Raw genomic sequence first — 27,844 nt, forward strand, 5'->3', positions numbered from 1 at the left:
TCTTAATATGGAATGGATGCTTGTGTGGACCACCTGTTTGCACTTCAAAGTGTTCCTACAGAAAGCACACTGATTGCACGATAGTAATGTTAAAAGCTTAGCTATCAAACATGACATTGGAGTTGAAAAGAAGGGGCTGTGACTCTCTGTGGACTACCACTAAGATAGAAAACATGTATGGATGATACATCACAGTTTGAAAATCGGCCTGCAATCTCCATCCTGCAAGCAACTTGGAAGATGTAGAGAGAGGTAGCAATGTGACCTTTAGAAATAGCTGAGTTATGCTCTTTTTTGTTGTTGTTGTTGTGGCTTGGATATGGAGAAGCATAGACAGCCTGTGTGACTTTGAAAACTTTAACGGAAATGAAACAGGAAGCCAGATCCTTTCACGGCTTGTTGATCTGTGAAGACAGGCTGAGTCTGTAGAGACCCATTTTCTAAACCCAGCAGAAGTCAGGGGAGAGAAATCCAGCTGGGGGGATACTCTGGAGAGGAGATGCAGAGGCAACATAACAGAAGGGCAAGTAAGAACAGAGACCAGTTCACTGAGCAAGGAAAGCAAAGCAGAATTAACCACTCAAAGAGAAGTGTCGGTAAGTTCATACAGCTGTGCTCTAAATTTTAGCTTGTCAACAACCTGGTGGTCAGCTAGAGAAAAATCCTGTGCTGCTGATCACAGCTGCATGGGTACTGCTTTTACCTGTGTTGGGCTACCTGACCTTGGTAGTTATAATAAATTACAACAAACAAGGAAATGGTTCTTGACTGTTAAAAATGGACTTGAAAAACTGAAGGAGGAAGCTCTCACTAGTTCTGTACTCAGGTTTCCTACTTTTACTGGGTTGGATGCTGTTGCCTTTGTCTCAGCACTCCTTTTGAACTGTTTATATTCTTGGGGCCATGGTTATAATCCTGCTTCTCACCTGCAGATGGGTGCAAGAACAGAGCTTTGGCTGTTGCTTTGGCTGCTGATTTGTGGGTTTAAACAGACACTGTTAAAATGTCTTCACATTTCCTTAGCATGGGTTTCAGTATAAGCTTCTGCTGTAACTGCTATGCAGTCTCATGTGGGTACAAGCAGAGGGAGGTGGTCCCACTCATGGCTGCAGCTTGGAAATGCCATGACCTGCAGAAAAACCTGGAGGTTCATGTTATATGAACGTTCATAATGCTCCCCTAAAGGAAGAAAATATCATAAATATCCCTAAGCAGTAGAAGCTTGCCATCAGCACATAGCCTTATTTGAGTGTCACAAACATGTGCCAAATCCCATGACCAGGACGTCTAGAGGAAGAGTATTAAACTCAGGCTGCATCCAGTCTGAGCTCCCTGGAGCTCTCCCTTTGTCCCCATGGAACTGCTGCCTACTTGGAGGCAAAGCAGAGAATGCATTATTTCTGCAGAAACCTGTTGAATGCATGCTCTGTGCAAGGCCTTCTCTAGCTCCCTACGTTGTTCTGTTGGAGAAAGCCCAGAGCAGGGCCACACAGTTGGTAAGAGGACCTTCCCTACAAACTCAGGCTGACAAAGTTGGGGCTATTTAGCCTGGAGAAGAGAAGGTTGCATGGAGATCTCATAGCAACCTTCCAGTGTCTGAAGGGGGCCTAAAGGGAAGCCGGAGAGGGACTCTTCCTAAGGAACTGTAGTGAAAGGAGAAGGAGTAATGGGTACAAACTGAAAGATAGAAAATTTAGGTTAGACATTGGGGAGAAATTCTTTACTGTGAGGGGGGTGAGAAACTGGAACAGGCTGCCCAGGGAAGTTGTGGATGCCCCAACCCTGGCAGTTTTCAAAGCCTGTTAGCTGAATATGAGTGCAGGAGGTCTGTGTGTTACCTGGCTCAGTCTCACCATGGTGTCTGCACCTGAGGCCAAGGAGGGAGGCAGGTAGAGGCTGTCCCATCTCGCTGACTTGCAAGGAGAAGAGACAGAATTCTCCTTGAGAAGCCTGCAAATGGAAAAAGGTAGTAGATAGTTCTTCATAGTGACTTAGAGAAGAGGTTTAAGGAGGAAGAAAGGGCACAATGGAAAGTCTTAGAAAATTATCCCAAGAGATTTCAAATAAGAGATCTCTTATTGATTGTTTTGTCCCAGGGCTTATTCCCATGCATAGAGGGGGGCACAGGGGCATAGGCCATTCTCCAGATTGCACTGAAGTGCTGAATAAATGCACGGAGGAGAGAACAGAGAGCTGGGAAGTGGGAAGGGCTCACTGATATAGGGATTGATTTGTAGTGTTTGTACTATGAATTATTCTCTGATGAGTCAGCAGCCAGATAAACACTAACTTTCAGGCCTGTCTGCACAAGGAAATCACCCATTGAATCCTAAGATCTTAACAGGTTAAGAGAGGGCAGAAAGAGGAATGCTAAACCATCCAGTGGCACCAAGACTGGCCTAGGCAAGGCAAGAAAAAAGTTGGAAAGGGAAGCTGAAGTCTATGATAGCTGCAGACAAGATATATCTCAGAAATAAATCCCAGGTACCTTGGAATCTTTGCAGGTGGATGCCATGTAAGCTATATCCTGACAGCATCTCTCTTAGCTGCAGCTCCTGAGACACAGTTATGTTAAAACACAAATTTCATGTCCACATGGAAAGCACCAAGTTGCTGATGCTACAGAAAAGTACAGAGGTGGCACTTGGGAAATTTTTTTTCCAAATGGATTTTTTGATGCAGCAGCACACAGTGCTACACAACTGACAGCTTTGGGCCTCCTAAGTCAACTATTTACTTTTGCTATTTTTAGCTGGTCTTTAAGCCTAGATTTTGTTTTACCCAGATAAATGTGTTCATGGCTTTCTCTGTAAGCGCTCCTAAGTGAGCACTTGGCACACAGATATTTAGCAGCTTTTGCCTATTTTGTTCCTTACCCAATTAGCTGAGATGGAGGGAGAAACAACCTGATATTCATGCCAGGCAGTACAAATCTCTTCACTGTTTCATGAAAAGTCTTGATTTTTGATCTCCAACTATTTTAATATCTTCTGATATTTTAGGGAAAAATACCCAAACAAACCCAAACAAAACACAATAACAAAAGACCCTTTAAGGTCCTCTTAGCTCTGTATTGGAGCAAATTGCTTGTAACTCTGTAAAAGATTTAAGTCCTTGTTTGGACCATTACAATTCCTCTCTGTTTTTCTTGCAATGTCCCTAGTGATATGGAAGAACATTCTTCTTTAATGTGTAACCAGAAAAGAAAGTACAGCAGTATATGCAAATTTTGTGCATACAGCTGGGAGAAATGACTGAAGAGAAATAACTGAAAGACTTATAACGAAAGATACCCGGCAAAGGGGAATTTCTTTTTGGATGACTGCATGTCAACTTGTTAATCAGTGAATTACTGAGGAAATCAACATTTAGTGAGGGGAAAAAACCAAAACCAATCAACAATTTTGAAGTAATTAAGTTGTGTTGTGTTTGCAGTTCGTGGCTAGAATTCAGACAGATGCTGATGACGTTGGTCTCCATTAAGGGAACTGGAATCCCTGGAAGTGTTCCAGGCATTCCCGTGCCTGAAAGTGTTCAAGGCCAGGCTGGATGGGGCTTTCAGCAACCTGGTGTAGTGGAAGGTGTCCCTGCCCATGGCGGGGGGAGGTCGGAACTAGATGATCTTAAAGGTCCCTTCCAACCCAGATCATTCTGTGATTCTATGCTGCTATAAAATGTGATGTAGTTCAGTGTGACACCTGAGCACAAACTGTACCTAACCGATGGAGGAGCGGCAGAGGTTGCTGGGCAAAACTGAGAACTCCGCTCGTTTCTAGAGCTGGAAGACAGGCCAAGAGATGAAGGACAAGGGTTACCCCTTCTCCCCGAAATGGGGTCTGCGCCCAGCGCGCCCGCGGGTGCCCCCGCTCCCCGAGCACGGCTGGGGCCGCGGGCGGCAGCGGGACCAGAACCGGGGCCGGGCCGGGCGGGGAGCGGGGCGGCCCCGCGGCATCCCCGCCCCGGGCGGTGCCGGCGCTGGTTCGTAGCCGGGGTTGGGTGCCCGGGGTTCGGCGCAGGCGGAGCGCGGCGGAGCGGGTGAGGCGCTGCGGGGGGCTGGAAGGGGCGTCCCGGAGGGTCGCGGCGAGCGTTTGCCTTTTTCTGTTGTTTCTTTATTTTTTTCTCAATTTTATTTTTCCACTTGGCTCTTTTGGGGCTCTTTTTCCCGAAGTGGCGGCGACGCCGGAAGGCTGCTCCAAAGGTTCTTCGCGGCGGGACCGCCTCGGGTGTGCCTGCCCCTGCCTCGGCCCTGCCGCGTCGGGGCCGGGGGCTGCGGGCACTGCCTGGGCAGAGACCGGCCGAGGGTCTGGGGGGAAGTGCTGGGTGTGCGAGGTGGGCCTGGGTTTCCTTGGGGAACTGGTGTATCCTGAGTGCAGAATTAGCCCTGACCTGCGTGGAGATCGTCCTGGTTGTAAAGCAGCAGCGCTTGCCGGTTTCACATCGGTGTTCGTCCGGGGTTTGGCTCTGTGGTTGGGGGGTTAAATTTATTATTTTTTTTTCCTTGCTGCGTGCAATACAGTGTTGCAGACTGGCTTGTATTCCTGTCAGAAAGAGAACTTTTAGAAAAAAGGAGATCATAAGTGCAGATGTGATTGAGGAGGACTCGCAGGAAGATGGACACACACCGCTCCTGACCTTCCTGCCAGCTGCAGGCAGTCCTTGGCATCAGGCATGGCAGAACATGAGCCAGCAGTGGCCAAGAAGGCCAGTGACATCATGGCCTGTATCAGTGTGGCCAGCAGGACCAGGGCAGTGATCGTCACCCTGTACTCAGCACTGGTGAGGCCACACCTCGAATCCTGTGTTCAGTTTTGGGCCTCTCAGTACAGGAAAGGCATTGAGGTGCTGGAACGTGTCCAGAGAAGGGAGCTGGAGAAGGGTCTGGAGCACAAGTGCCATGGGGAATGACTGAGGGAGCTGGGATTGTTTAGCCTGGAGAAAATGAGGGTCAGAGGAGACCTTATTGCTCTCTACAACTACTTGAAAGGAGGTTGTAGCCAGATGGGGGTCAGTCTTTTCTCCCAAGTAACAAGCAATAGGACAAAAGCTTCAAGTCACACCAGGGGAGGTTTAGATTGGATATCAGGAAAAAATTCTTCCCTGAAAAGGTGTTCAGATATTGGAACAGGCTGCACAGGGAGTTGTTGAAGTCACCATCACTGGAGGTATTTAAAAGATGTGTAGATGTGGCACTTGGGGACACAGTTTAGTGGTGGACTTGGCAATGCTGGGTTAACAGTTGTATTCAAAGGTTTTTTCCAACTGAAATGATTCTTCAGTTCTATGATCTCTTATGTCACTGAAAAGGGGCCTTTTAGATTGAAAATACTGTGCCTTGCCAGCTTGCTTTTTGGCTGTACATTATGTGGCACATGATACATTTCTGCTTTGATGATTACTGATACAGCTCTCATTTTGCCCTACCTCTCATACTAAACCAACTTGTTTTCTTTTTGGAGGAGCTGTACAGATTGTATTCAGCTTATACTTTCATTTTCTGCACTGGGAAAAGAACCAGATTTCTGTATATTAGTAAGTGAGTTTAAGCTAGAATGCTGCTGACTGCTCCATTTGTAATATGTGCAAGTACCGTTATTCGCACTTCCGTCCTTTGGGCCACTCCAGTTTCTGCAAGTGATGAAACAAGGAGGCAGAGTGTGTGAAAGAGGAAGAAATGGCAAGCTCAGAAAACTTCTTTGTAGTCATTTAAATTTGCTTCTTTAAGAATTTTATTACTTTACTAGTGGACAAATAATTCAATTAGAAACTGAAAGGGAGTCCGTACAGTAAGAGAAAAAGATGCCTTTTTGCAACAATACCAGGTGAAGGGTGTTAGAATTGGTTTTGAAGGGCAAACGCAGTATGAAAATGCTAGTCAGCATTTAAATCTAAGTGCTTTTATGGATAAGTATCTGTATATGGATTTGGAATTCTGAAAAAAAAAAATTTGTGTCTCTGGGATTATTTGCCATTTTTGGACATAAGTATTTTTTCATTTTGTTTAGCTGTTTGGAACATATTGTCTGCCTAGATGGTGTTCATTTACCTTTCAGCATTAAGACTTTCTCTCTACCTTGTTTCTTAGATACAGCTTTCAGGTTGAATCCTTTCATCCTGTCTACCAAGACTAAGACAACAAGCATTAAAGGGTTTTTCAACAGTGTATGCAATTTTTCTTGAACTTAATGTCTGCAAATGGTTTGACCTTGCAGGATTACCCAGGCAAATGAGTTTGAGTGTTCAGAAATACCTCTGCTGCACCTCCTGACCCTGCACAGCCTGAACCATCAGAGTCACGGTGCCATACTGTCCTAGGGGAGATGAGTATGGTTATAATTTAGTTGTTTTGAAAACATGGGGAATAAGCATTGCTAAGGAGTCAAAAGGTTGTATAATTATGCTGCTTTCATTACACTTGCATAACTAATTTGGGTGTGATTAGAATGGCATAAAGTTTACCTTAAGGATCTTCTTAATCTTCTCATGTTCTAGGCTGTGAAATTATTTTTTTAAAAATTACCAATGGACCACATAGGTTGTAATCTACTGGCATTTTTATTCAGGCAATCTGACTTCTAAAACAGTTATAGTACTCTTTAAAGTCAACACTAATCTGAGTTGCTGTCTGACATCTGACCCTGAATCACTTCAGGATGTGTTTTCTGCTTTGAGGGAATTTGGGAAGGCACAGTGAAGACACAGCATCCTTTCTGCACTCCTGGGGTGATCCAGCTGGCGTGGTGCCAGCGTGTAGCAGTAACAGGGAACTTTGCCCATGTGCTCAGTTGCTGGGATTCACAGCACAGCAAACACCAGTTCCTCAGTGCCTGGTTGCAGTGCTGTGGATCGGACACAGTACTGTTGTACTTTCCAAAAAGACAGAGAAATAGCTATTTATTAGTGAAAATGTCAGCGTTTCATGACAGAAAACAGTCAGGACTCACTTATGTACTTCAGCCACAGCAATGTAAAGGCAGTTACTGACAGTTTTAAGAGGAGAGTTTGTCTCTGGGGATCTTCTACCAATTCTGAGGTGCTAGAGAGAGTTTAGTTTGTAACTGAACTTGGTTTGATGGAAAGTTTGGGTTTTTTCCATGAACAGTGTGACTCATGGTTGGACTATCTGTTGCCTGATAACAGAAAAGCATGTAAAAGTTGTGCCCCAGCATAAGTGAGGACAAAAAGGGAAAAAGCACACTTAATTGAGAGGGCTCCTGTGAAGGCAAATGTGAAATACTTCAGAACTTCTGCAGCCTACTTCAGTAATTTTCTGAGAAATGTTCAAGTCAGCAGCTTTTAGTTTCTTTTTAGCCTTGTTCTGTGCTTTTATCTTCTTCCCATTTTTTCCGTGCTGAGGAGTGATGCTGTACCTTTTTGGCATCCTCAGGATCCATATCCCAGTGCTTGGGATTTCTCTGTATCCTGTGGGGAGGTGCTGCAAGCTCCTGACAGAGAGGAGGTATGTCTCTAGCTCCTATCCCCATGTTACCAGTGGGAACAGATGCCGCTGACACTATGTACCCATGCAGAGGGATGTGGCAAGCAAGGCAACTTGTGCTGCCCATACTTTTCCTTTCAACAACAGTTTCTTTGAGGAGAAGGCTGTAGACTGAGCAGAAGACTTGTGTTGTCTTATTTGAGCCATGTTGTGTGAAGATGGAGGGATAAAAATATGAGATGATGTGCCGTTTATGCTCAGTGTCTAGTCCTTTCATTAGTTCTACATATGGTCTTTGGCAAGACTCCATTTCAGATTCCTTGTCCGTAATATGTTGCTGAGGTTTTCTACATATTTTGAGCATTCAGCATTTATGTTTCCAGGACAGGGTCAACACATTGAGTAAATGATGCTGTGAACTGGGAAATGTGTACCATAGCATCAAACTAATGTCTTGATATGATGCAGTGTGCATGAGGCTTTGACTGTCATCAAGTCTGCTGCACCTGTGCAGCGAAGAAGCATCAAGGCAAAGTGCTTGTCACTGCCTCAGGTGAACTGCCACCAGGTAAATCATAGAATTATAGAATGGTTTGGATTGGAAAGGATCTTACAGATCATCCAGTTCCAACGCCTCTGCCATTGACAGGGGCACCTTCCACTAGACAAGGGTGCTCAAAGTCCCATCCAACCTGGCCTTGAACACTTTCAGGGCTAGGGCATCCACAGCTTCTCTGGGCAGCCTGTTCCAGTATCTCAACACTTTCACAGTAAAGAATTTCTTCCCAATATCTAATCTAATATCTAATCTGCCCTCTTTCAGTCTAAAACCATTCCCCCTTGTCCTATCATTACATGCCCTTATAAAAAGTCCCTCTCCACCTTTCTTGTAGGCCCCTTTAGGTACTGGAAAGTGCTATAAGGTCTCCTAGGAGCCTTCTCGTCCCCAGGCTGAATGACCTGAGCTCTCTTAGCCTGTCTTCATAGGAGAAGTGCTTCAGCCCTCTAATAATTTTCACAGCCTCCTCTGTGGACCTTGTACCATGAGGTCCACATCCTTCTTATAGTGAGGGCCCCGGAGCTGATTGTAATTCTCCAGGTGGGGTCTTGGGAAGGTAAAGCGGAGGAGTAGAGTCACCTCCCTTGAAATGTTAGCAAGGTTTTAATTGCTGTGTTTGTGCAAAATCAGTCTTTCTGCAAACTTGAAATACATGGTTTGGGTCTGCCTGTGCGACAAAGAGAAGCCCTACCCATTTTGCTCTGAGCACAGCACCACACCATGTGTGTGCCTGTCGTGTTTGTCTGGGAGCAGCCTGGGGATGTGTTTACTGTCCTTCAATTCTGGTTTCATTTTATGTCATTTCCTGTGCATGAATTTCACCTGTGATGTGCTTGCCAAAGGCTGAGGCCTTAAAAACAGGGGATTTCATATAAATGTAGAGCTTTAAAAATTATGGTTCCATAGTTTTTAAAGTTCTACATTTATATGAAATCCATGGTAGACACTACTCAGTACTCTGTATTTAATTTTCTTCCAAGTTAAAGTAAGCTGTGCCTCTGCCAAGTACCAGCCGCTCAAGAAGAGCTCGATATGCAGTGTTAGACTTAACCCTATTCTACAGGGCTGCATGATTTGTATTTTATGTAGACCTTGCCATGTAATTGTCCAGTTTTTAGGCAGTTTGTGCAAATGCAGAGGTGTGAGGGAGCTGTGGTCTCTTGGTCCCTGCAACTGATGTCTGGAATGCTTGAAAATTCTCTTGCATCCATATGTCTGTAACAATACCAATGTGCATTAGCAATAATAATAGTAATGATGATGATGATGATAATGTTTTACAAGCAGAGAGCTTCCACACAGAATATTTTGGGTTCTTGAATCACATTTTTATGAAATGTTTATATGAGCTATGACTTTGGTATTACACTGAGTGATAGTAAGTGAAATGAAAGTTCTCTAATGCACTCAGTTTTACCTTTCAACATGCATTTTTGGTTAAGATTTTAGGCAAGAAGTGCCTGTAATGCACTCTCACAAAAAGGCAGAGGACTCCTGTGTTCTTGAGCTAATTAAAATATACCAGTTTGAAAGTGTTGCCCTTGGACTTCATGATCTCAGAGGTCTTTTCCAACCCAGTTGATTCTATGATTCTAAATGATGAAGAGAGAACAGGGTTTAAATACCCCAGCTGCTTCCATACAAATTGCATGAGCTCTGCAGAATAAAGCTGAAGTTTTGGCTTTCATCAGATTTGACATTGAGAGGCAGGGAAAAGAGAGGCAAGACCAATTTCTGTCATTTGCATTCAGAGTGATGGCTTTGATATTTTGCCTTCTGTGGCCTTGCTTTCTGCTTCTAGTCTGTCTTGGAAGGAGGGCAAGACAGAAGTAAAACTCTCAAGCAAACAGGTATCACTGCAGGAATAACCTCTGCATATACCTCCTGAGAAAGCAGAAGCTTTGTGATCTGATGCACCTTTGGGAGATCTGAATTATTTGTGATTATTAATCATAAATTATGTGTGATTATTAATCATTGTAAAAAATACACATCTCTGCATGACCTGCACACAGAATTAGGTACACTTTTGGGGAGGGTCACGCTCTGACAACAGACATAAAATCTGTGTTGGGTGCAGCAGTCAGACCCTGTATTGGGTATATGGTTCCCTTGGTGGGAAGGGGCTGGCCTTTTGCTTAGACAGTAAACAAGCTCAGAAGAGTTGTTTTTTTGTTTGTCTTGGTTTATTTGATCCTGCTCTTTGCCTGGCTATCACTTGGGATAACTTTTTATCACTGGGTAAAAAGTTAAAACTCCTTGTACTGCCCTGCAGTGTGTGCTTGCAGAGTGGACTGGCATTTCTTTTGCTTTTTCAACAGGGCTACAGCACTTCAGCAAAGGATACCTCAAGGTGTCAAACTGCTGTTTGGAAATGACCACTGAGGGGCTGGGGAGTCACCCAGGGCTGTCAAGCAGGTGGTGTGTCCCAGAAGCGCTGCCCATTGCAGGCCAATAAGCAGCTTGTTTCGTTGCTCGCATCAAGATCTTTCCCACACCATTGTCTGTTGGCATTCCCGCTTCCTCAATCCAGGTGCTTTTCACCCCTCTGTGTGTACAGCTGGGGCTCCTCTACTTTACCACTTGTGTCTCTCCTCTGGTGCTGACATGGTGGCCACTGCCATGGGTTGTGCTGGAGCTGCAGAGCCGACCAGTCCCTTCCTTTGGGGTGACAGGTGGCTGGCTCAAACAAGTCCTGCTTTCTGGGGTGGCAATGACCTTGGTGCCTGCATTGCTGGGGGATCAGGCTTGCATCCAAGCAGGGCCAGGGCCACTTCCTACACTGGGGAACCCCAAGGAGGGAGCAGTTGCCACTGGACCTCTGCCTGGAGAGACCAGGAAGGGCGTTACCTGTGGTATCACCAGCCTCCTGAGCGCCTAATGACTGTGCATCCTTGGAGGCTCGGGTGGTACGTACAAGTCTTGTGCTATTAAGCAAACAAGATTTTAAAAAAGGAGGAGGAAAATAATTGCTATTGCTAAATAAGACTTCCAGCTTTTTTTCCCCATAATCGAGCTTCAGTTATCTAGACATATCAACATAAAAAACACAAGGTATTTATACCTGTCAGCTAGACTTAAATGTAAGAAGATGTTCAGGAGGTAAGTTTTTCCTTTACTCTGGCAGTTTGTATTCAGTACAGCAAAGGACAAAAAAAAAAAAAGAAAAGCATTTTGAGAATTGTGTTTGCAAACAGGTGACACCAGAAGCAAACATGAGCACATTAGGGATGGCTAAACATGTGACTCTGCAGCAAGCATAATAAGAATCCTTAGAGTGGGATAATAGATTTAGTGCATTTACATAAGTTCTGTTTGAAGTCTACAGGCATTAAACTGCAATTCTGAATGAGAATAGATTTTTTTTCCACATTAAGAAAAAGGCAGTAGCAGAGATTTCAGAGACTCCTTCTTTAAAAGGAGGATATTTTATTTTTCAAGAAAAATTTTTTTTTTTACTCAGGAATAAGAGTTTTAGAGAGATACATGTTTTTTGTGGCATGAAATGCTTTTCATGTATTTCTGGTCCAGTATTCTGGACTGTAAGTTCTTGGAAGGCTTCTGTCATGTTTTTTTTTTTTACTTAAATGGAAGTGCGGCTGAGCATCATTCATCTGAATGTCCTGGACGAAGCACCCTGTGCCTTAAAAAAGAAGCTGAATTATATAGGAAAGCAAGAACTGAACTTTCCTTTTGTTCTTGTAGGCATTTGTAGAGAGGAAAATGGTATGTGCAGGCTAGGGCATGCATTATTATCTTGGTATAGCTGAAATTGGTTTTGTAAAGGTACTGCTAGTAGGGTGTATTTTAGATAATCACACAGAAGGTGAAAACACAGTATGGTTGTTGCTGCACAGTAGGAACAAGGAAGTGTCACAACTAGATAGGTATGTTAACACCAGCAGTTTGAGTCCTGTTGATGATCAGATTTGAAGAAGGCTGCCAGCCTTGATGCTCTATTTTTCTTCTGAAAGAAGACTGAGAGAGCTGTGAGAGTACTTGGGACTCCTGCACAGGACAGCTGTGTAGGTAAAACCTTTCTTGCAAGTGATGGGCCTCAGTGCTACCAAAACTATTCAATTTTCTAGGTAATTACGTGATTCTAGTTAAGGTTTGGGGCTGGGATTCTGTTTTGTTTTTTCTTTGGAGTGGAAATTGAGATCTGATCAGCAGACATGGTTGAACTTTTGATGAGTCACTGATGATTACCATCTTTGCCTGTAAATTATTCTGTTTTCCTTATTACACCAAGGAGAGATCCTCATCTCTGGCTGTTTGTTAGAACAGGTGAAGGTTTGCTTAACAAGCAGACATTGCTTTGCTCTGTAAAGGAAGGGTTTTGTAATGAAATAGTTATTGAATTAAGCAGTACTTCCCACATATCTTGGTACGTGTTTGATCTGTTTTAAGTATTTTTAAATTCTGTTCTGTGCGGCACTGATAATAAACTGGGAAATCAAAGAATTTGTACTGTCTTGGCACCACTCAGAAAGGCTCATTTCTCTCTTCTAAGCTGTTACGGGATGTAATCTTTTGTAGGTATTGAATTTGTATAAGCAATCACTTTTTTTTCTGTGTCTCCCTCTTGGTTCATTGAGTTGAGGTGCATGTGCACACGTGTGCATCATGCTGGTGCTTGCTCTGTAAGGGTAAAATTGCTTGTTTTACCTTAAAAGAGGGACTTAGCCTGGTCTATAACATACCTCAGTACTCACAGTATACAATCTGGAAAAAGCAATATGCAATTGTGAAGAGAACTCTGCAGGCACATAGGGAACAAAGGCAGACTTGCACCTCCATGCCAAGCCTCGCATCTCTCAGTTGAGAGGTCTCTCTTCCTAGCTCTGGATCCAACAGAAGAGGGAGAAGGAGGGGTACAAGTGGGCAGCAGAAGGGTTAGAACACAGGGGTCCTACATTCTGTCTCTCTCTTTAAATGAGGGAATATCTGATTTTGGGAACTAGGAACATTGTGTTGTGTGATGAGAGTATGAAACTTGGTCATTTTATGGTGACAAGTACTATGTCATAATTTCCAGTACCAAAACGACAGTGAAGAGGAATGTCCTGAAAAGAAATCACTGTCAGGTTTAAATTTAGGAAGACTGTTATCCTTCTGATGGCCTTGCCACAGGGATGGAGGAAAAAAGTAAATTGGTGAATATGCCATCAGACATGCTGGAATATTGGATTGTGCTTCAGTAAGGCATACAGTGCTGTCTGCTAGTTCCCAGGATGATCTCTTACATTTTGCATTTCATGAATTAGGCATTTTTAAGGTGGCAGCCTTCAAAAAAGGGAGTGAAATGTGAAGCAAGTCTTTTAGTGACTGAGAAAGAGGCAGATGTTGCAGATGTCTCTTACCTTTCTTTTCTTCTGGCCTATTTTGTTGTTTTTGTTCTACTGCGTGTCTCTCCTGCTGACTTTGTGGGTGGTAAAAGCTGGAAGTGGTGGTAGCAGGAAGCTGATGTAGCATGAAAAGAAAACATGATGTACTACTTGCATTGTCAGATAAACACTGCCATCAGCTCCTACTCCAGTACTGTTCAGCCTTTGTTCATCCAAATTTATGTGTGGGAGAAGAGTCAGGCCTCCCTGTCTGCATGGTGGTGCTCGTGCTCAATCTTCAAAAAATGTGAGCATGGGAGCTGGTGGCAGCACCAGTGGGTTTTCACTGCCTCCTGAGGAACAGGATGAATTGTGTCCACGTCACAGGGAATGGATTTAAAAATCTGTGAGTGTATTTCACTCCCCCCACCAGTGTGTTATTAATTTAATTGCTCTTCAGTTTCTGAGGGGGCTGGGAGGGGGTGGAAAGATCTATTTTAAACTGCCACCTTCTTTAATTTATGCTTGTGATGTATTTTTACCAGCAACACTTTGCAATCCAACTGCCATTTCTAAATGTCATTTACTTGAATAAAAAATGTAATTACGTTTCTAAGTGTGACATAAGCACCAAAAGTAGTAACTGAATCACAAAGTGCTGTTTGAACCACAGCTTTTCCATGACAGGAGGGAAAGTTTATGAAGTCCAGGGTATACTGTAATATAAAGTGTAGCAGAAGTACTCAAAATCATTTGTTTGCTGGTTTTCCCATTTCCCATTAGGCTTTCTATTAGAGAAATATCTATTTATAAATTCCCCATATTAAATAAAAAGGGGTGAACAATACTTGGTTATCTCATGTTCTCTGACGTGGATTTGTGGTTTTGATGGGAATCAGTAAGCCAGTGCTTCCCAGCACTCTTTGAAGGGCAGTTGCTCATGCACCTGTTAACCATATGCATTGAAAAGGGGGCTTGTTGAACTCCAGTAGGATTTTTTTAGGATTATTACCATCAAAAGCTTTTTCAAAAGATTGCTTGATTCAGTTTAAAAGCTGATACAGACCTCTCATCTTTCTGCCTGTAAAAGGTGTAAAGGAAGATATTTTGCATTCCCATGTATTTCTTGGTACTCCATAAAGCAAAGGATATCATTTTAACAAATGAACCAGCTCTTGCTTTTTATAGACCCAGTTTGTTCAGAATCAAAAATGAGAGTGAACCATACACTCATTTTAAGTAGCGAAGTGAATGTCTGCTGCATCTTCCTTTTGATACTGTATGTTTAAATTGGTGTTAGTAAATTTAGTTTTAAACGTCATTGTTTTGTATGCAACAGTGTAAATCCAGAACACCCACTGATCCATGGGCTGAATGTTTGTAAGCCATCAAGTTCCATTCTAGTTAGCAGAAGGTTTAGTTATTCACAGTCCACTGAGGTTTTTTTAATACTGATGTCTTTATCCTAAAAAAGAGAGAGAAAAGGTTGTGATGGCTTGATTGTGCTGATATTGTCATCTGTTACTAATTCTCAGCTGTTGCTCTCTAGGTAGAAATTTGCGTGCTTATTGAAAATGTACTTACTGGTGTCCCTCAGCAAGATGTGTGAGTGTGTGTATATGTGTTTGTGAGCTCCAAGGGGGAGTGTCCCAGCGTTTCCACGAGGTTTTCCATTTCCAAACCTTACAGCTGATGTTTTGCTGTCTGTTACTTGGCATCAGTAATAAACATTTCCTGGAGCTTCAGGTTTTTGATCTTCTTGGTTGTGTATGAATGCATTTCCTGCTTTTTACTCATCAGTGTGTGCAGGGAAAACTCCTGGTCATGCTACGTTACTCACATTTTGGTGCAACCTAGGAGCAGAAGCTAAGAGAAGACCTGTCTGTCATCTTGTATGTTCACAGCATACAGTTTTAATGTAAATGGGAACTAGCAGCCCAACCCCACCTCGAATTACCTCTTTAAAGTTTATTAAAACCTTTTCATTTACAGCTCTTAACATGGCTTTTATTCATGGGAGAGATGAGGTCTGTGTCTTGCCACCGGCTGACTTGCATATGGCATCCTGTAATAAAACTTCTTCAAACAACAGAATATTTGGAAACGCCAAGTATCAGCAGTGCTCAGTATATATGCAACACTGCTTGTAAAATGCATGCATCGCTGTTTATCTCATTGCCAAGGTTGGGATTCGCCTGTAACTCTTTGACTGGATAGTTGTCGACAGTGCATGGGCTTAACTTTCTCGGAAAACTTAAGCCCCTCTTAAATTTCCTGTTAAAGCCAGGAGGGGCAGAAGTTCAGCTGACACAAAACTATGCTGAATGAGTAATTCCCTCTGTGGACGCTCCGTAGAAGGATCTTTACAGCCTTCTCTGGGGATGCCTTTATAAAAAGTTGAGCTCTCATAAAGTTTTGTACTAAATAAATAAGTTAATAACACAGCAGCTGTTGATCATAAATTCTGGGAATTTCCTATACTCAAATTTCATCCAGAGGACAAATTTCTCACTTAGGGAGCAGATACTGCCTTTGTCAACTATTCAGTCCCCAGACCCTCTCTCAGTTGCAGGTCTTCTTATCGACAACAGATAACCATAACCTTTCCTAACCCTGTCTGTAATGCCAAGGGCATGACAGAACTGTGTCCTCATTTATGTCTGTAAGAAGAATGAGAGTGCACCCCCTTTGTGATGATCTCCTGAGCTTTCTACCAAATCCCTGGGGAGTTCTAAAATGACCCTAAACTTCCCCAAATTGAGGCAGGAACATTCCTTTAATTCCCCAGGCAGTTGTATGATGCTCAGTCAGCTAATATTGCCTTATATGGCAAGTAAGTCCTAGGAACTCCTGGTCTTTAAAGCCACGACTTAGAGACAAATTAATGACAGTACAGGTCATCCTGAAGTAAATAAATAAATAAATAAATAAATTGGTTTTGTTTGTTTGTTTGTTTGTGTATTGAACAGTTGCTTTGATACCAGTCTTTCTGTGACTCCATTGTAACCATAAATATAATTACAATACTGTAACTATATATTTAATTACAATACAGTAACTATATATATAGTTACATCCACTGTGTAGAGGAAAGCTTGGAAGCATGAACCATGTGCATCCAAACCCCTAAGAAACTTGGAAAACTAAGTATATAAATTATATGTATTAACTAAAATATACTCATCTTTTACATATCATGCTTTGTTTCATCTAGAGTGGTATCATACTTGGATGATTTTTCTCTTTGTAAGAGAATAAATCAAAACAAATATTTTGAAATAGCGGTAAGATTTTTTTCCTCTCTTTTTATGTCTCTTTTAGGAAGGCATGAGGTGTGGTCCTGGACAACAGCCACCAAAGAATCCTTGTGTCTCATGTGGCAAAAAGTGAAAGTGCAGCTAATGCTAAGCATGTCTTTCCTTGCTGCTGTTTTTTGGTATTGTAGAAGGCTATACAGCTTTTTAGCACAGCTACTGAAATGGTAGGTTTTTATTAAGCAGACTTCAATCTTCCATGCTGTTGCTTATTTCAGTAAATACTGACCTCTGACACCTCCTCATTGACACCTGTTTTATCATTTATATTTCAGGTGGAGCAACTACCTTCAGACAAAACTCATAAGTAATCTTTTTGTTGTCATACCGCATTCATTAATCCCCCTGCAACTCCCCTTTAGATGCAGAACAGCAGAAGGTAACTAATCTATGAATCAATCTCAATTTAGGGAATCTCAGTGTGCTGACAGAAGTTGATCTACTTGGTTACAGTGCAAGAGAATGGAAAGAAGAAACAAAGCAGGCTAAACACATGAGGGAGGTAAGAATTAAATTTTAATGTCTGCATGAGGACGGGGAGGGGAACTAGAACCTGGGAAAGGAATAGCACTCACAGTGCAACCAGCTGCAGCAGCTGCCAGAGCCTGCTACACTGGCTTGAGAGATGAAAAGCAAAAAGGGCAGCATGAATATGTGTCTAAATAAAGGCTGCAGCAGCATGGGCCAAAATGTTGATGAAGTTTTAGTTTTGCATATTTTCTGAATTATCCCCTCTAGCACCAGCAACACACGCAGCACCCATTAAGAAAAATCATCCCCAGTGCTAAAACCCAAATAATTTGGTCTTAGGTGCTATCACTTGGCCAGCCTTTGATTTTAGGTAAAAACTCTCATTCCAGGGAGGAATGAAGCACCATATCCAGTTCTCTTCCAAGCTCTGAAGGTCCATGTGACAGCAGCCAGTGCCTGGCAGCCTTCCCAGCAGCCGCTAAGGCTCCTTGTCTGGCGCCATCAGCTGCAGCTGGGGGCAGGCAGGGCAGGAGCTTGCATGTGACCTGTGCCAGCTTGGGTGGTGCCCAGAGGGCACGGAGCCAGTGTGCTGGGTGGTGGCCATCCCATGCCTATGCACACCATCCCTCTGCTCCAGCTCTGTGCCGGCATCTTCACCTGCGGAAGGTGCTGCAAGCAAAGACACACACAGCGTAACTGCACCAGTGTTTTTGGCATGTATGTAGCTGTAGGTCATGGTATTGGAATTGCAGAGCAAATGCTTGCCAAGAAGGACTTAGGAAAGGGTAAAAAGAAGCTGATAAGGCTAAGCAGCAGCATAAGGGAGTTATAGAAAAAAAGAAGATAGTTTTCAGAAAGCTGGAGTTGTGTTCAGTTGACTAACAGAGAAAAGATCCAACTTTGCCATGTTAAATGCAAGAACACAGCAAGACCAGAAGTTCACAGAACAACACAGAAGGCCAAAAACTATTTGAAGGAACAAGTGACAAAAGATAGCAAAACTTCTAATAATATTTGCAAGCACATACTGGGCAAAAAGCCTTTCAGAAAATCCATGAGCCATCTAGGTGATGAGACCTGAAAAGGAAACTCCTATATATGGAGCAGCCAATGGATGGGTAGTTATATAAGGGAGGAGTCGTCACTGTAAGGAGCACATTTTAGGATGAGGTCTTTTGAGATCCTTAACTAGCATAACATGCTTGCTGTCCCCAATAGGGCTTGTCTTGTCTGTCCCTCTTTCTCATCTCGTTCTTGCTAAGCAATCCCTCTCCCTCTTTTGTGCTGGCTCTTATGTCTTCTCTTGGATGTGGTCTACCCAGATGGTGAGCTGATAGAGCAGGTCATCCAGCAGGAGCCTTCTCTGAGCCCCCCAATCTTTCTGAAGCAGCAGGAGGTTCCCCCAGCAGGAAGATTTCAGTAGGTTTACTGTCACAGCTGATAGAGTAAGGGGAGACAATGCAGCTGAGAAGTGGTGGTGGGATGGGGTGAGGAAGGGACAGACATGAAAGAGGACCAGGGATTGAGAGCGTCTTGCTGCCCCCTTCAGGAAGCAAACTGTAAGAGTGATGCAGTGGCCTGTGGGACTCTTCCTAATTCTCTACCAGTTTATTGCTCCAAATTGTCCCAACAAATGCTCAGATAGGAGCCAGAGATAATGCAGAGGAAGTGCAGGGAGTGTGTAGCTGGAACTAGGGCTGTGCACTTCAGCATAGAGCTGCCAGATCTGCTCAGCCTCAGGTCATCACTGCACAATGGATTCAGGTCAGTGTAAGGAGATGTTTTTGCCAAAAGGAGTTTTCTCCAGATATCTGTTTCTCCCTTTTTGCTGCTGCATCTCATGTGTCAGTGCAAGTTGTAGAGTGGCTGAGGTTAAAGCTATTACGGCACAAAAATCTTTGCTGATGTGCTGTAATTTGGTTGACCATGTGAATGTTTACGCTAGAAACAGTGCAGAGACTTGAACAAGTCCCTGGGTTTGGAGAGAGTGCAGAATCACTCTTAAGGGGTGGTGCCAGTTTAGGGTGTTTGCAAAAACCATGGTGTTGTAACAGTTTTGTGTATATAAAACTTAAAAAATATACGCTCTCATTCCCCTACCTCTCTTATGAATAGTTTGGAATTGGACTCCAAACAAGATGGGTTTTGTCCAAGATTTAAAATTTTTTATTGATAATTTTTTTTCTTTTTCTAGGCCTATGAAGAATTGTTTTGGAGCTGTCATATCAAATACCTGAGACAAGTCAGGAGAGACAACTACAGTGCAGTAAGAGCAGTGCTTTTTCAAATATTCAGCCAAGGCATTCCTTTTCCTTCATGGATGAAGGAGAGAGATATACTGAAGGTAAAATTCATGTCCTAAATGAACACCATTCAGCTATCCTTGCATAGCAGAAGGAAGCTTTGTTCAGTGTGGAAACTGATGTGCTGGCTGTTGAAGTAGAGAATCATTATCAGAATTTAAAGAGAGAGTTTTAAAACCCATTGAACTGCTTAACTGAAAAACTGTCCCTGATCTAAACATTCCTATATAAAAATGAGTCTCAATTATATTAAAAAAAAAAAAAGAAAAGGAAAGATAAGAAAAAGTGGATGGATAAATTTTACTGCAACCCTGCTAGATGTCACTCCCTTAACACAACAGGTTATTTGAATCCTCGTCATCCACATCCATACAAAGTCCAGTGGCTTACTTGGGAACTGCTACGTTGCTGGAGCAGCAGAAATCTTGTCCTGGGCTCCAGACAGCAGCAAGGAGGTGGGATCTATAGCTGCTGCCTGTAAAGACACGTGTGCAGCCTGGAAGGTGTCTATAATCTTAAATATGTCACTGAATCTGGAAATACCCAGCTTTTCCAGAGTGTGGGTTGTATATTTTGCTGAGAGCATATTTTCATCTTTTTTTGGCTAGTCCTGTTTTAAAAGTTTCTTAAGGACTTGGCAGTCAAATGGATGCTCCTTCATAGCAGTTGAGTTGTGAGGCTGATTTTTTTTGTTGTTTCAACTGTACAACCAGATGATAGAATCACATCGTAAATTGTATGTAGACAAGTTTATATAACTTCTTGTTATGATTATTATTAGCTTGCCTTTTGTTTTTTTTCCCAGCTTCCTGAAAAGCTTTTGTATTCTCAAGGTTGTAACTGGATTCAGCAATACAGTTTTGGGCCAGAAAGATACACAGGTCCCAATACCTTTGGGAAATTGCGCAAATGTATGGAGGCATTAAAGACAAATGTGAGTATTTAGGAAATGGTTGGGAAGAATAAAAGCCCTGAGGAATGGGTTGAGACAGTGTTAGGGAACTGCTCCTGGTTACATATTTCTGTGGCAGTCAGCCTCCCTCCCGGGTTTTGACTGCTGAGCTACTGGCCAAGCCATCACCTCTCCTGCAGCAGCATCCAGCTTTTGGGATTCTACTAGGCTAAGTACTCAGGAGCCCCCTGCAAGTTAGGGAGGCCGTTCTCCCCACAGCTGTTACTGTGTGGCTGGTCCTTGCCATCAAGTGCAGTATTTCATCATTTTGATTAAAAATAAACATGCTGTATGAGATGCTTCTGGATTCCCTCCCCAAATGGGAAGGAGCAAACAGATGGTGCATTTTATTTTCAAACTATTGTATTTCCTTTGCTTCCATCACCATGGAATGTTTTATTTATCCATTTTTACTGTATTTTCTCTCTGTAAGCTTAAGCACTTGATTACAAAGACCTGTCAGCCTCTGCTCAGCATTGCCTGATAGCCATCATTCCCAACCCAGGAGTATAACTCTTATTTGCGTAGTTAAAGCTTGGGGAGATTTAGTAGCCCCAAAGCATTCTGAAACAGAAACAGTTAGCCCGTCAAGGCCTTTCACTTTCTTTGAGCTCCTCTGGGGTTCCTGCATGTCTGCAGTGGTGTGAACTCTGTTCCTGTTTGCTTTGTCACAAACTGTCCCTAGCACACCACCAACCTCTTCTCCCTCTTCCTCCTGCCTGGCAGTTGCTTCATGTGCTCTCCTGGGTCACAGCCATGAAGGGGATGCTAGTATAGGCTGGACTCCAGGCTTTTGGCCAGTTGGGCTGAAATGCTTCTTGGAAGGCATCCATTATCCAGCATTATCAAACTTTAAACTGTCATTTTATATTCTACAATACACCATGTTTCTGGGTTGTCTTACTACAGTTGTAACATCTTACTTTACTAGTACACATTGAAGATGATTCCTTTCATGTGGCCCTGTGTATATGAGCCTCAACTCTGTAGTTCTAAATGCTATTAACAGTGATAGTAATTGTTACTTAAAAAACCCCGACAAACTCCAAACAGACACAGCTCTAGAAACAAAGCACTAATAAGAAAAATAGGGAATTAAGATAGAGATCTGGTCCTTGCCCCTTGTCTGCACCCTTTCACATGCTAACATGACAGCCTGTCTTCTTGAGATATACCTGATGGTTCTTGTGTGCAGTTACCATTTTGTTCTGGTTTGCTCTTTGCATTTGCCACTGTTAGGTTGTTTGGCTTTTATTTTTAACTTGTAGTTCTTTTAAGTTGCTGTTAGTGCACAAAGCATTTAAACTGGATTTTTTTTAAAGAAAAAAGTTTCAAGTCAACAGAATGAATAAATCCTTACAGTTAACAAATTGTTTCAGAGCAGGTCTGTGATGCATTATGCTGTTACTGGGAATGAGGTCTAGCTCCCAACTTCATTTTATTTTTATAAAGATGGTATTTGGCCAGTGAGATGGATTTTTGCCTATTTTCACTAGGAGGAGTCTCTGTTGCCTTTCCCAGCTCCATTGTCATAGAATCATTTAGGTTGGAAAAGACCTTTAAGATCATTCACTCTTTACAGCTACCTGAAAGGAGGTTGTAGCCAGGTAGGCGTCGCTCTCTTCTCCCAGGCAACCAGCAGTAAGACAAGAGGGCATGGTCTTAAGCTGTGCCAGGGTAGGTTTAGGTTGAATATTAGGAAAAAACTTTTTACAGAGAGAGTAATTGAAATGGGCTGACCAGGGAGGTGGTGGATTCACCATCCCTGGAGGTTTTTAAGATGAGACTGGATGTGGCACTTGGTGCCATGGTCTAGTAACCACATCAGTGTTGGATCAAGGGTTGGACTTGATGATCTCAGAGGTCTTTTCCAATCCAGTTGATTCTATGATTCTGTGGTTCTATGATCAAGTCCCAACCATTAACCCAGTGCTAAACCGTGTCCTCAAGTGCCATATTTACATGCATTTTAAATATCTCCAGGGACAGTGACTCAACTGCTTCCCTGGACAGCCTCTTCCAATGCTAGAAAACCCTTTTGGTGAAGAATTATTTAATAATATCCAATCTAAACCTCCCCGGCACAATTTGAGGCCTTTTCCTCTTGTTCGATCACATAGGAGAAGAGACTGAACTCCACCTGGCTACAGTCTCCTTTCAGGTAGTTGTAGAGAGTGATAAGGTCTCCCCTTGAGCCTCATTTTCTCCAGGTTTTCAAAGTGAGGCCTCACTAGTGCTGAGTACAGGGGGACGATCACTCATCCTGATGGCCACATTATTCCTGATCCAGGCCAGGATGCCATTGGCCTTCTTGGCCACCTGGTCACACTGCTGGCTCATGCTCAGTCAGCTGTTGACCAGCACCCTCGGATCCTTTTCCACTGAACAACTTCACAGCCACTCTTTCCCAAGCCTGTAGCGCTGTCTGGGGTGGTTGTGACGCACGTGCAGGAACGAACACTTGGCTTTGTTGAACCTCATACGATTGGCCTTGGTCATCTTGTGGGTTGCTGCCTGCAAATGCTGTTCTGCCTGGGCTGTGTTAGTTAACAGGTGCTATACGCTTAGAAAAGGTATCTGTTCCTGTTGTGCAATCTTTCATGTAAAAAGATTTCTTAATAATTTTATTAATATTCTTCTGTATGCTTTCCAGTGGGCTGAAATAAATGCTATTAAAGATCAGGAGGAAAGAGGAAACATGTGTAATACACTCTTTTCTGATGAAAGCAAGGAACACAAACTATATGAGGCCATAAAGTTCATCATGCTCTATGAAGTTGTTGAAGCCTATGAGCAGATAAAGAACAGGGACGAACCTGTACACAACCTTTTTAACCTTCTTTTTGCTCGTGATACTTCCTCTGACCCTCTGAGTTTTATGATGAATCATCTGAACTCCATAGGTGACTCTATTTGTCTAGACCAGGTAAGGATATAAATGGAATATAAATCGCAGAACTTATTCCATCCTTGATGTGATTAGGTGATCATATCAACATATCATCCATGATAGCTGGCCCATTTACTTCTTTGGGATGCGGGGAAGTGGACTGAGGATAGCTATTTATCTTCCAGGAAAGAAAACGTAGTAAGAGTGGACAGTTTTCTTGCTGGGACAAAAATAAATGCTGCGGGCTGTCAGTAAGACATAGTTTAGAACAACAATACCTTTGATATATAAAATAATTTTAGATTATGCAGTTTTGACCTGTTGTTTTACTTTTCCTATCTGTTCCACTATGCCAAACCCTGTAGCATCCCTCTGTTTTTTCCCCATTCTTTGGTTCCCATGAGATCTAATGTCTGTTAAAAGTATGTAATGAGAACTCTACTGCTCACCTTTATATGTTAAGGTTTTTGCTTCCTATTTTATATTTAGTGAGGAGTTAAGTGCTGTCATCTAAACTCCATGCTGCCACTCTGCAAGTAATTTTCCTTTCCAATGGGGAAATTATTTTTTATAATCAGTTTCAGTTATCAACTGTTACATGATTCAGTCACCTTTCGGAACAGTTTGATTATAACTGAACAAGTTCTGCTCTATCTGGTTTTGTCCAAGGAAATGAACTTTTCCCAAAGCATTTTTCCAGATTAAGCCTTTGCAAGAAATGTCAATGAAGATGTCAGTTCTGAAGTTTCATATATGTGAAGTACAAAGAAATTTTTTCCTTTTGCTATTACGTTTTCGTTATGTAGCAAGTGATCACAAGGTGGCAGGCTTCCCATTTGTCAAGGTCTGTCAATCTTTTGATAATAGCTAGTCCTTTCGTGCTCCCTGCTACATTGTGTGAGCTGGCTTTGGGAGCAGGTTACGTATCCTGTCAGGTGGAGGAGAGATGTTTCCAAAGTGTCAAGCATTAACCAGAATATCCTCTGCATGCAAAAGAGCAGTGTTGAGAATCCCTTCAAACTTTTAATTCTTACTCCACTTGTAAAAGGGCTCCTTTTATTTCTTGTCTACTGTTTTGAAGCTAAATGACTTACCTTAACTTGGATTATCTTGAGTTTAGTTTTCTACATCTAGAAATAAATGTCTTACAGACTTCTTTCATTTTTAGGTTGAACTGTTTCTTCTTGGATATGTACTTCAAGTAAAGATAAGAGTTTACAGACTGCATAGGTTTAATACTGAGGAATTTCAAGTAAACTATCCAGATGAATACCGAAGGGAATGGAATGAGATTTCTCTCCTGACTGAGGATGACCGCTACTATCACATCCCCCTGTTCAGAACGTGAAGGGCCAGTGACTTCTTTTTCCTTTGTAAAATACAGTGAGTGACCAGTTCCAGTGAATTAGGTTTCTAATCATCAGCAGTAAAATCTTGAGAATGCTTGTTAATGAACACAGAATGATTTATGGGTTTATTGTGTAAACAATTTGCTTTCCCATTGCAGCTCAGTTCACCATCAGTCAGCCATAAAAACCATAAAATATATTGCTGTAGTGTCTGGGGAAAAGAAACATCACATTTGAGGACTGTCAGACAAAAAAAAATTGGACTGCCTGACAAAGAAAGCAAAGGCAATGCTGGGTTTTCCATTGCTAGCTTAAGGGTTTACTCTGACATCCATGGATGGGTTAAACTCAAGTGCCTAAAGCAATGAAACTGCCTTTCCCTACTGCCTGTCTGTCTCTAGCTAGGGAGGATGAATCACAGAGGAAGCAACTCTTGGGGTCCCACAGTTTATACTCCAAAGTATTTAACTTGTATTGACTTGGGGCTGCCTGGCATGGGAGGACCTAAACTGGGGCCTCTGTGTAGGTGCTTCAAATCTCACTTGGCTTCCCTTTTTGCTGGAATGCCTCTCTCCAGGGACAGGCAGAGCAAGCAGCTGCTGGCTGAACTTTCTTCAGACATGAGAAATTAGGCCGTCTGCACCCAGCAGAGATGTCTGAAGGTGAAGAACTTTTACACAGGGGGAAAAAATCAACAAGAATACTGTGCCATATGATTGGAAGATTGATCTGCTTTATAAGTGAGGAAAGTTCATAGCTTTCTCAAAGCTAAAAAGGGCAGTATTAATCAGTCACAGGCAACAGTTAGACCCAGTAGCTGCATGTGGTTTTTGTCAACTTGTAAATCCTTTAAGGGGTGATTCCAACATTACCTGCCAAGATTTCCTTTTCAATTCATCTGAGAAAACTGTGCATGGAATACATTCACAAACACTGTATTTCCAGAAAATACTCATTTTCTATGCATTATGTGATTTCAGCGGTGTTGCATACATGTTTTACCCTCTGAGTATGCAATGTCTAAGATTGCTCTTACTTAGGTCTCCATGTTTGAAGAATTCTGTCTGGGACAACTAAATGAAATTTACCTTACTACATGGAACATTTTGTTCAGTTCTGTTTTCTAAAAGAATCAGTTGTGTTTTGATTATTTCAAAATAAGGGACCTTAACTTGAAGAAATCTTAGATCTCGCAAAATATTTGTGAAAAGCTTACAATGCCATAGGCATACGGTTGTATTGAAGAAAGCAGGATTAATTAAGAAACAAAGCCTCTCCTTTCCTTATCCTGGAGATAAGGGGACAGGCATGTTTGTTTTTCAGTTCCTTCAGGAGAAAATGCAAACCAGTAACAAAAAAGTGAACAGGGCCTGCAGGAACTAAAGCAGTTGCATGAGGTATTTAAATGTAATGCTTGGAGTCAATGGAGAGCACTCAGTTCCTTTGTGTAAAGGAAAGAAATTTTACCCCTTACACTCCTTTTATTTGTATGTTCATGTATATATATTTATAAACACAAACACTTGAATTCTGTATTGTAGCAGTTTTGTTTCTTGGAAGTGTTTCTGAGTTCAGTTTTGTTCAATAACTTGTAACTTTTAATTAAGAAGTTTTGATAGCTGTAATAATTTCATCTCATCAAAACCTGCATAGAAAACACTTTATTTATTAAAAGGAGCTCTTTTTCACTGAATTAAGTAATTTTCTTAGTTTAGATTTGGTTCTGCTCTGCATGGGGAAATGTTATAATGCCTGAGTGTAGAATATTGCTGTCTATTTTGCATCAACAGTAACATTTACAGCTATCAATAAACTTGCCTATATTTTATTCTTGTTTTGGTACAAGCAGACATACCAAAAAAAGTATGTATTTTTATAGTGGGCTTTTTAATGTTTTGCATATTATTTAAGAATAGAAATAAAAGCATTACAGCTAAAAGTGGTAAATTGTCAAAATGTACGTTTTTGTGATCTTGAGCATTTTAATAGCAGCTGATTAATAAATATCTAACACAGAAAGTGGAATTTATCTCACCAATTTGGATGTCTCCATCTGAACTAGGTCACCTTGGGCTCCCTGCCTTGTCAGTGGCACACAGCCAGCCAGAGGATGGGGTCTCTACCAGGGTCTGGTTCTCCTGACTGACTGTAGTGAGAGCTGGAAGTGATCAGCACAAATCTCTCTGCCCTAAATATTTGAAGTTAGGTGAGATTTTGTCCCAGTAATCCAGAAGGTACATATTGAAACAGATCTGCTGGCTTATCAGATGTCAAAGGTAATAGCCAGATCATAACAGGAACAGAAATGGGATGTGAAGAAAGGAGCTTCAAGTGAGGATAATCACAAGTCAGAGATAAATGCAGACAGAGCTCTACACAGGATCTTAAGAAACATAAAGACAGGTTTGAGGCTGCACTGAGTTTTAATTAATTACTCTGGTAATATATTTTACAGGTGTATAAAACAAAAAAATACATATTTTTTGTATATAATGAAATACATATGTAATATATGAAATGCATGTGCAGATATATAAAAAAATATATATAAAAGAAAAATACATTAATAAGAAAATCATTCTGAATAAAGGGCATCTGGAACTAAGTGGTACTATGGAAGTGACAGGTGCTGCATGATCTGTTCCAATCGGTGGCAGAGACAAATCTGCTGTACAAATCCAGAAGCACAGAGTCATTACCAATTTTTTTTTAAAATGCAGTGTTGTAGGCAGCTAAAGGCAGGATGTGTTTATTATTTATTGGTTTTAGTTTAGTAAGAAGAAGAAAACATACTGAATCCTCCACGTTGGATTTGGATTTTTCCCCAGACTTGAAAATGTGTGTTAAGAATTTAACAGGGCAGCTGAAGAAATTTATATCTTTTATGCGTAATGGAGTAAAACGTTTTGGGGTTTGAACGGAATCTTTTGTTAAAAACTGCATCTCAAAAAATGTATAAACCACGTTACATATTTCCTTTTATCTCCAAAAGAAATACTGGCAATATTCATTCTTCAGCTCTTAACACTGAAATTGCTTCTTGTCTAGTTTGTGGCTGCTAAGTGAAGCTAACTAAAAGTTGCCCAGTGTAGTTTTTTTTGTTGCTGGTAAGTTCACCTGCTTAGGCTCAGGGTATTGAGTTCAATGTCTAGGAAGTAGTTTTCCAATGCAGTTTTTAATTTGCTTAAACCACAGATTTAAGGAATATGTATGGTTTCAAAACAGTTCGTTTCTCCAGAAAAAT

The 27,844-nt window shown here is 41.9% G+C and overlaps 1 protein-coding gene across 5 annotated transcripts; it reads left to right on the forward strand.

Annotated features, from left to right (window-relative positions):
• The first annotated feature begins 577 nt into the window (after window positions 1–577).
• OTULINL (OTU deubiquitinase with linear linkage specificity like) lies at window positions 578–27,844 on the forward strand. Of its 5 annotated transcripts, none has more exons than XM_050315938.1 (8): window positions 578–596; window positions 16,643–16,802; window positions 16,911–16,942; window positions 17,046–17,137; window positions 19,301–19,450; window positions 20,215–20,343; window positions 23,015–23,287; window positions 24,420–27,844. In XM_050315938.1, exons 2-8 carry the CDS (start codon window positions 16,696–16,698, stop codon window positions 24,597–24,599), a joined length of 963 nt encoding a protein of 320 aa, XP_050171895.1. In that variant the 5' UTR covers window positions 578–596; window positions 16,643–16,695; the 3' UTR covers window positions 24,600–27,844. The 5 variants fall into 5 exon arrangements, with proteins under 5 accessions (XP_050171895.1, XP_050171904.1, XP_050171934.1 ...); XM_050315947.1 differs by lacking the exon at window positions 578–596 and adding an exon at window positions 3,967–4,035 and having other exon boundaries at window positions 24,420–27,843; XM_050315977.1 differs by lacking the exon at window positions 578–596 and adding an exon at window positions 4,168–4,329.

This window comes from Myiozetetes cayanensis, unplaced genomic scaffold (assembly GCF_022539395.1).
Source record: "Myiozetetes cayanensis isolate MyiCay16 unplaced genomic scaffold, myiCay2020 scf1, whole genome shotgun sequence".
NCBI lineage: Eukaryota > Metazoa > Chordata > Aves > Passeriformes > Tyrannidae > Myiozetetes > Myiozetetes cayanensis.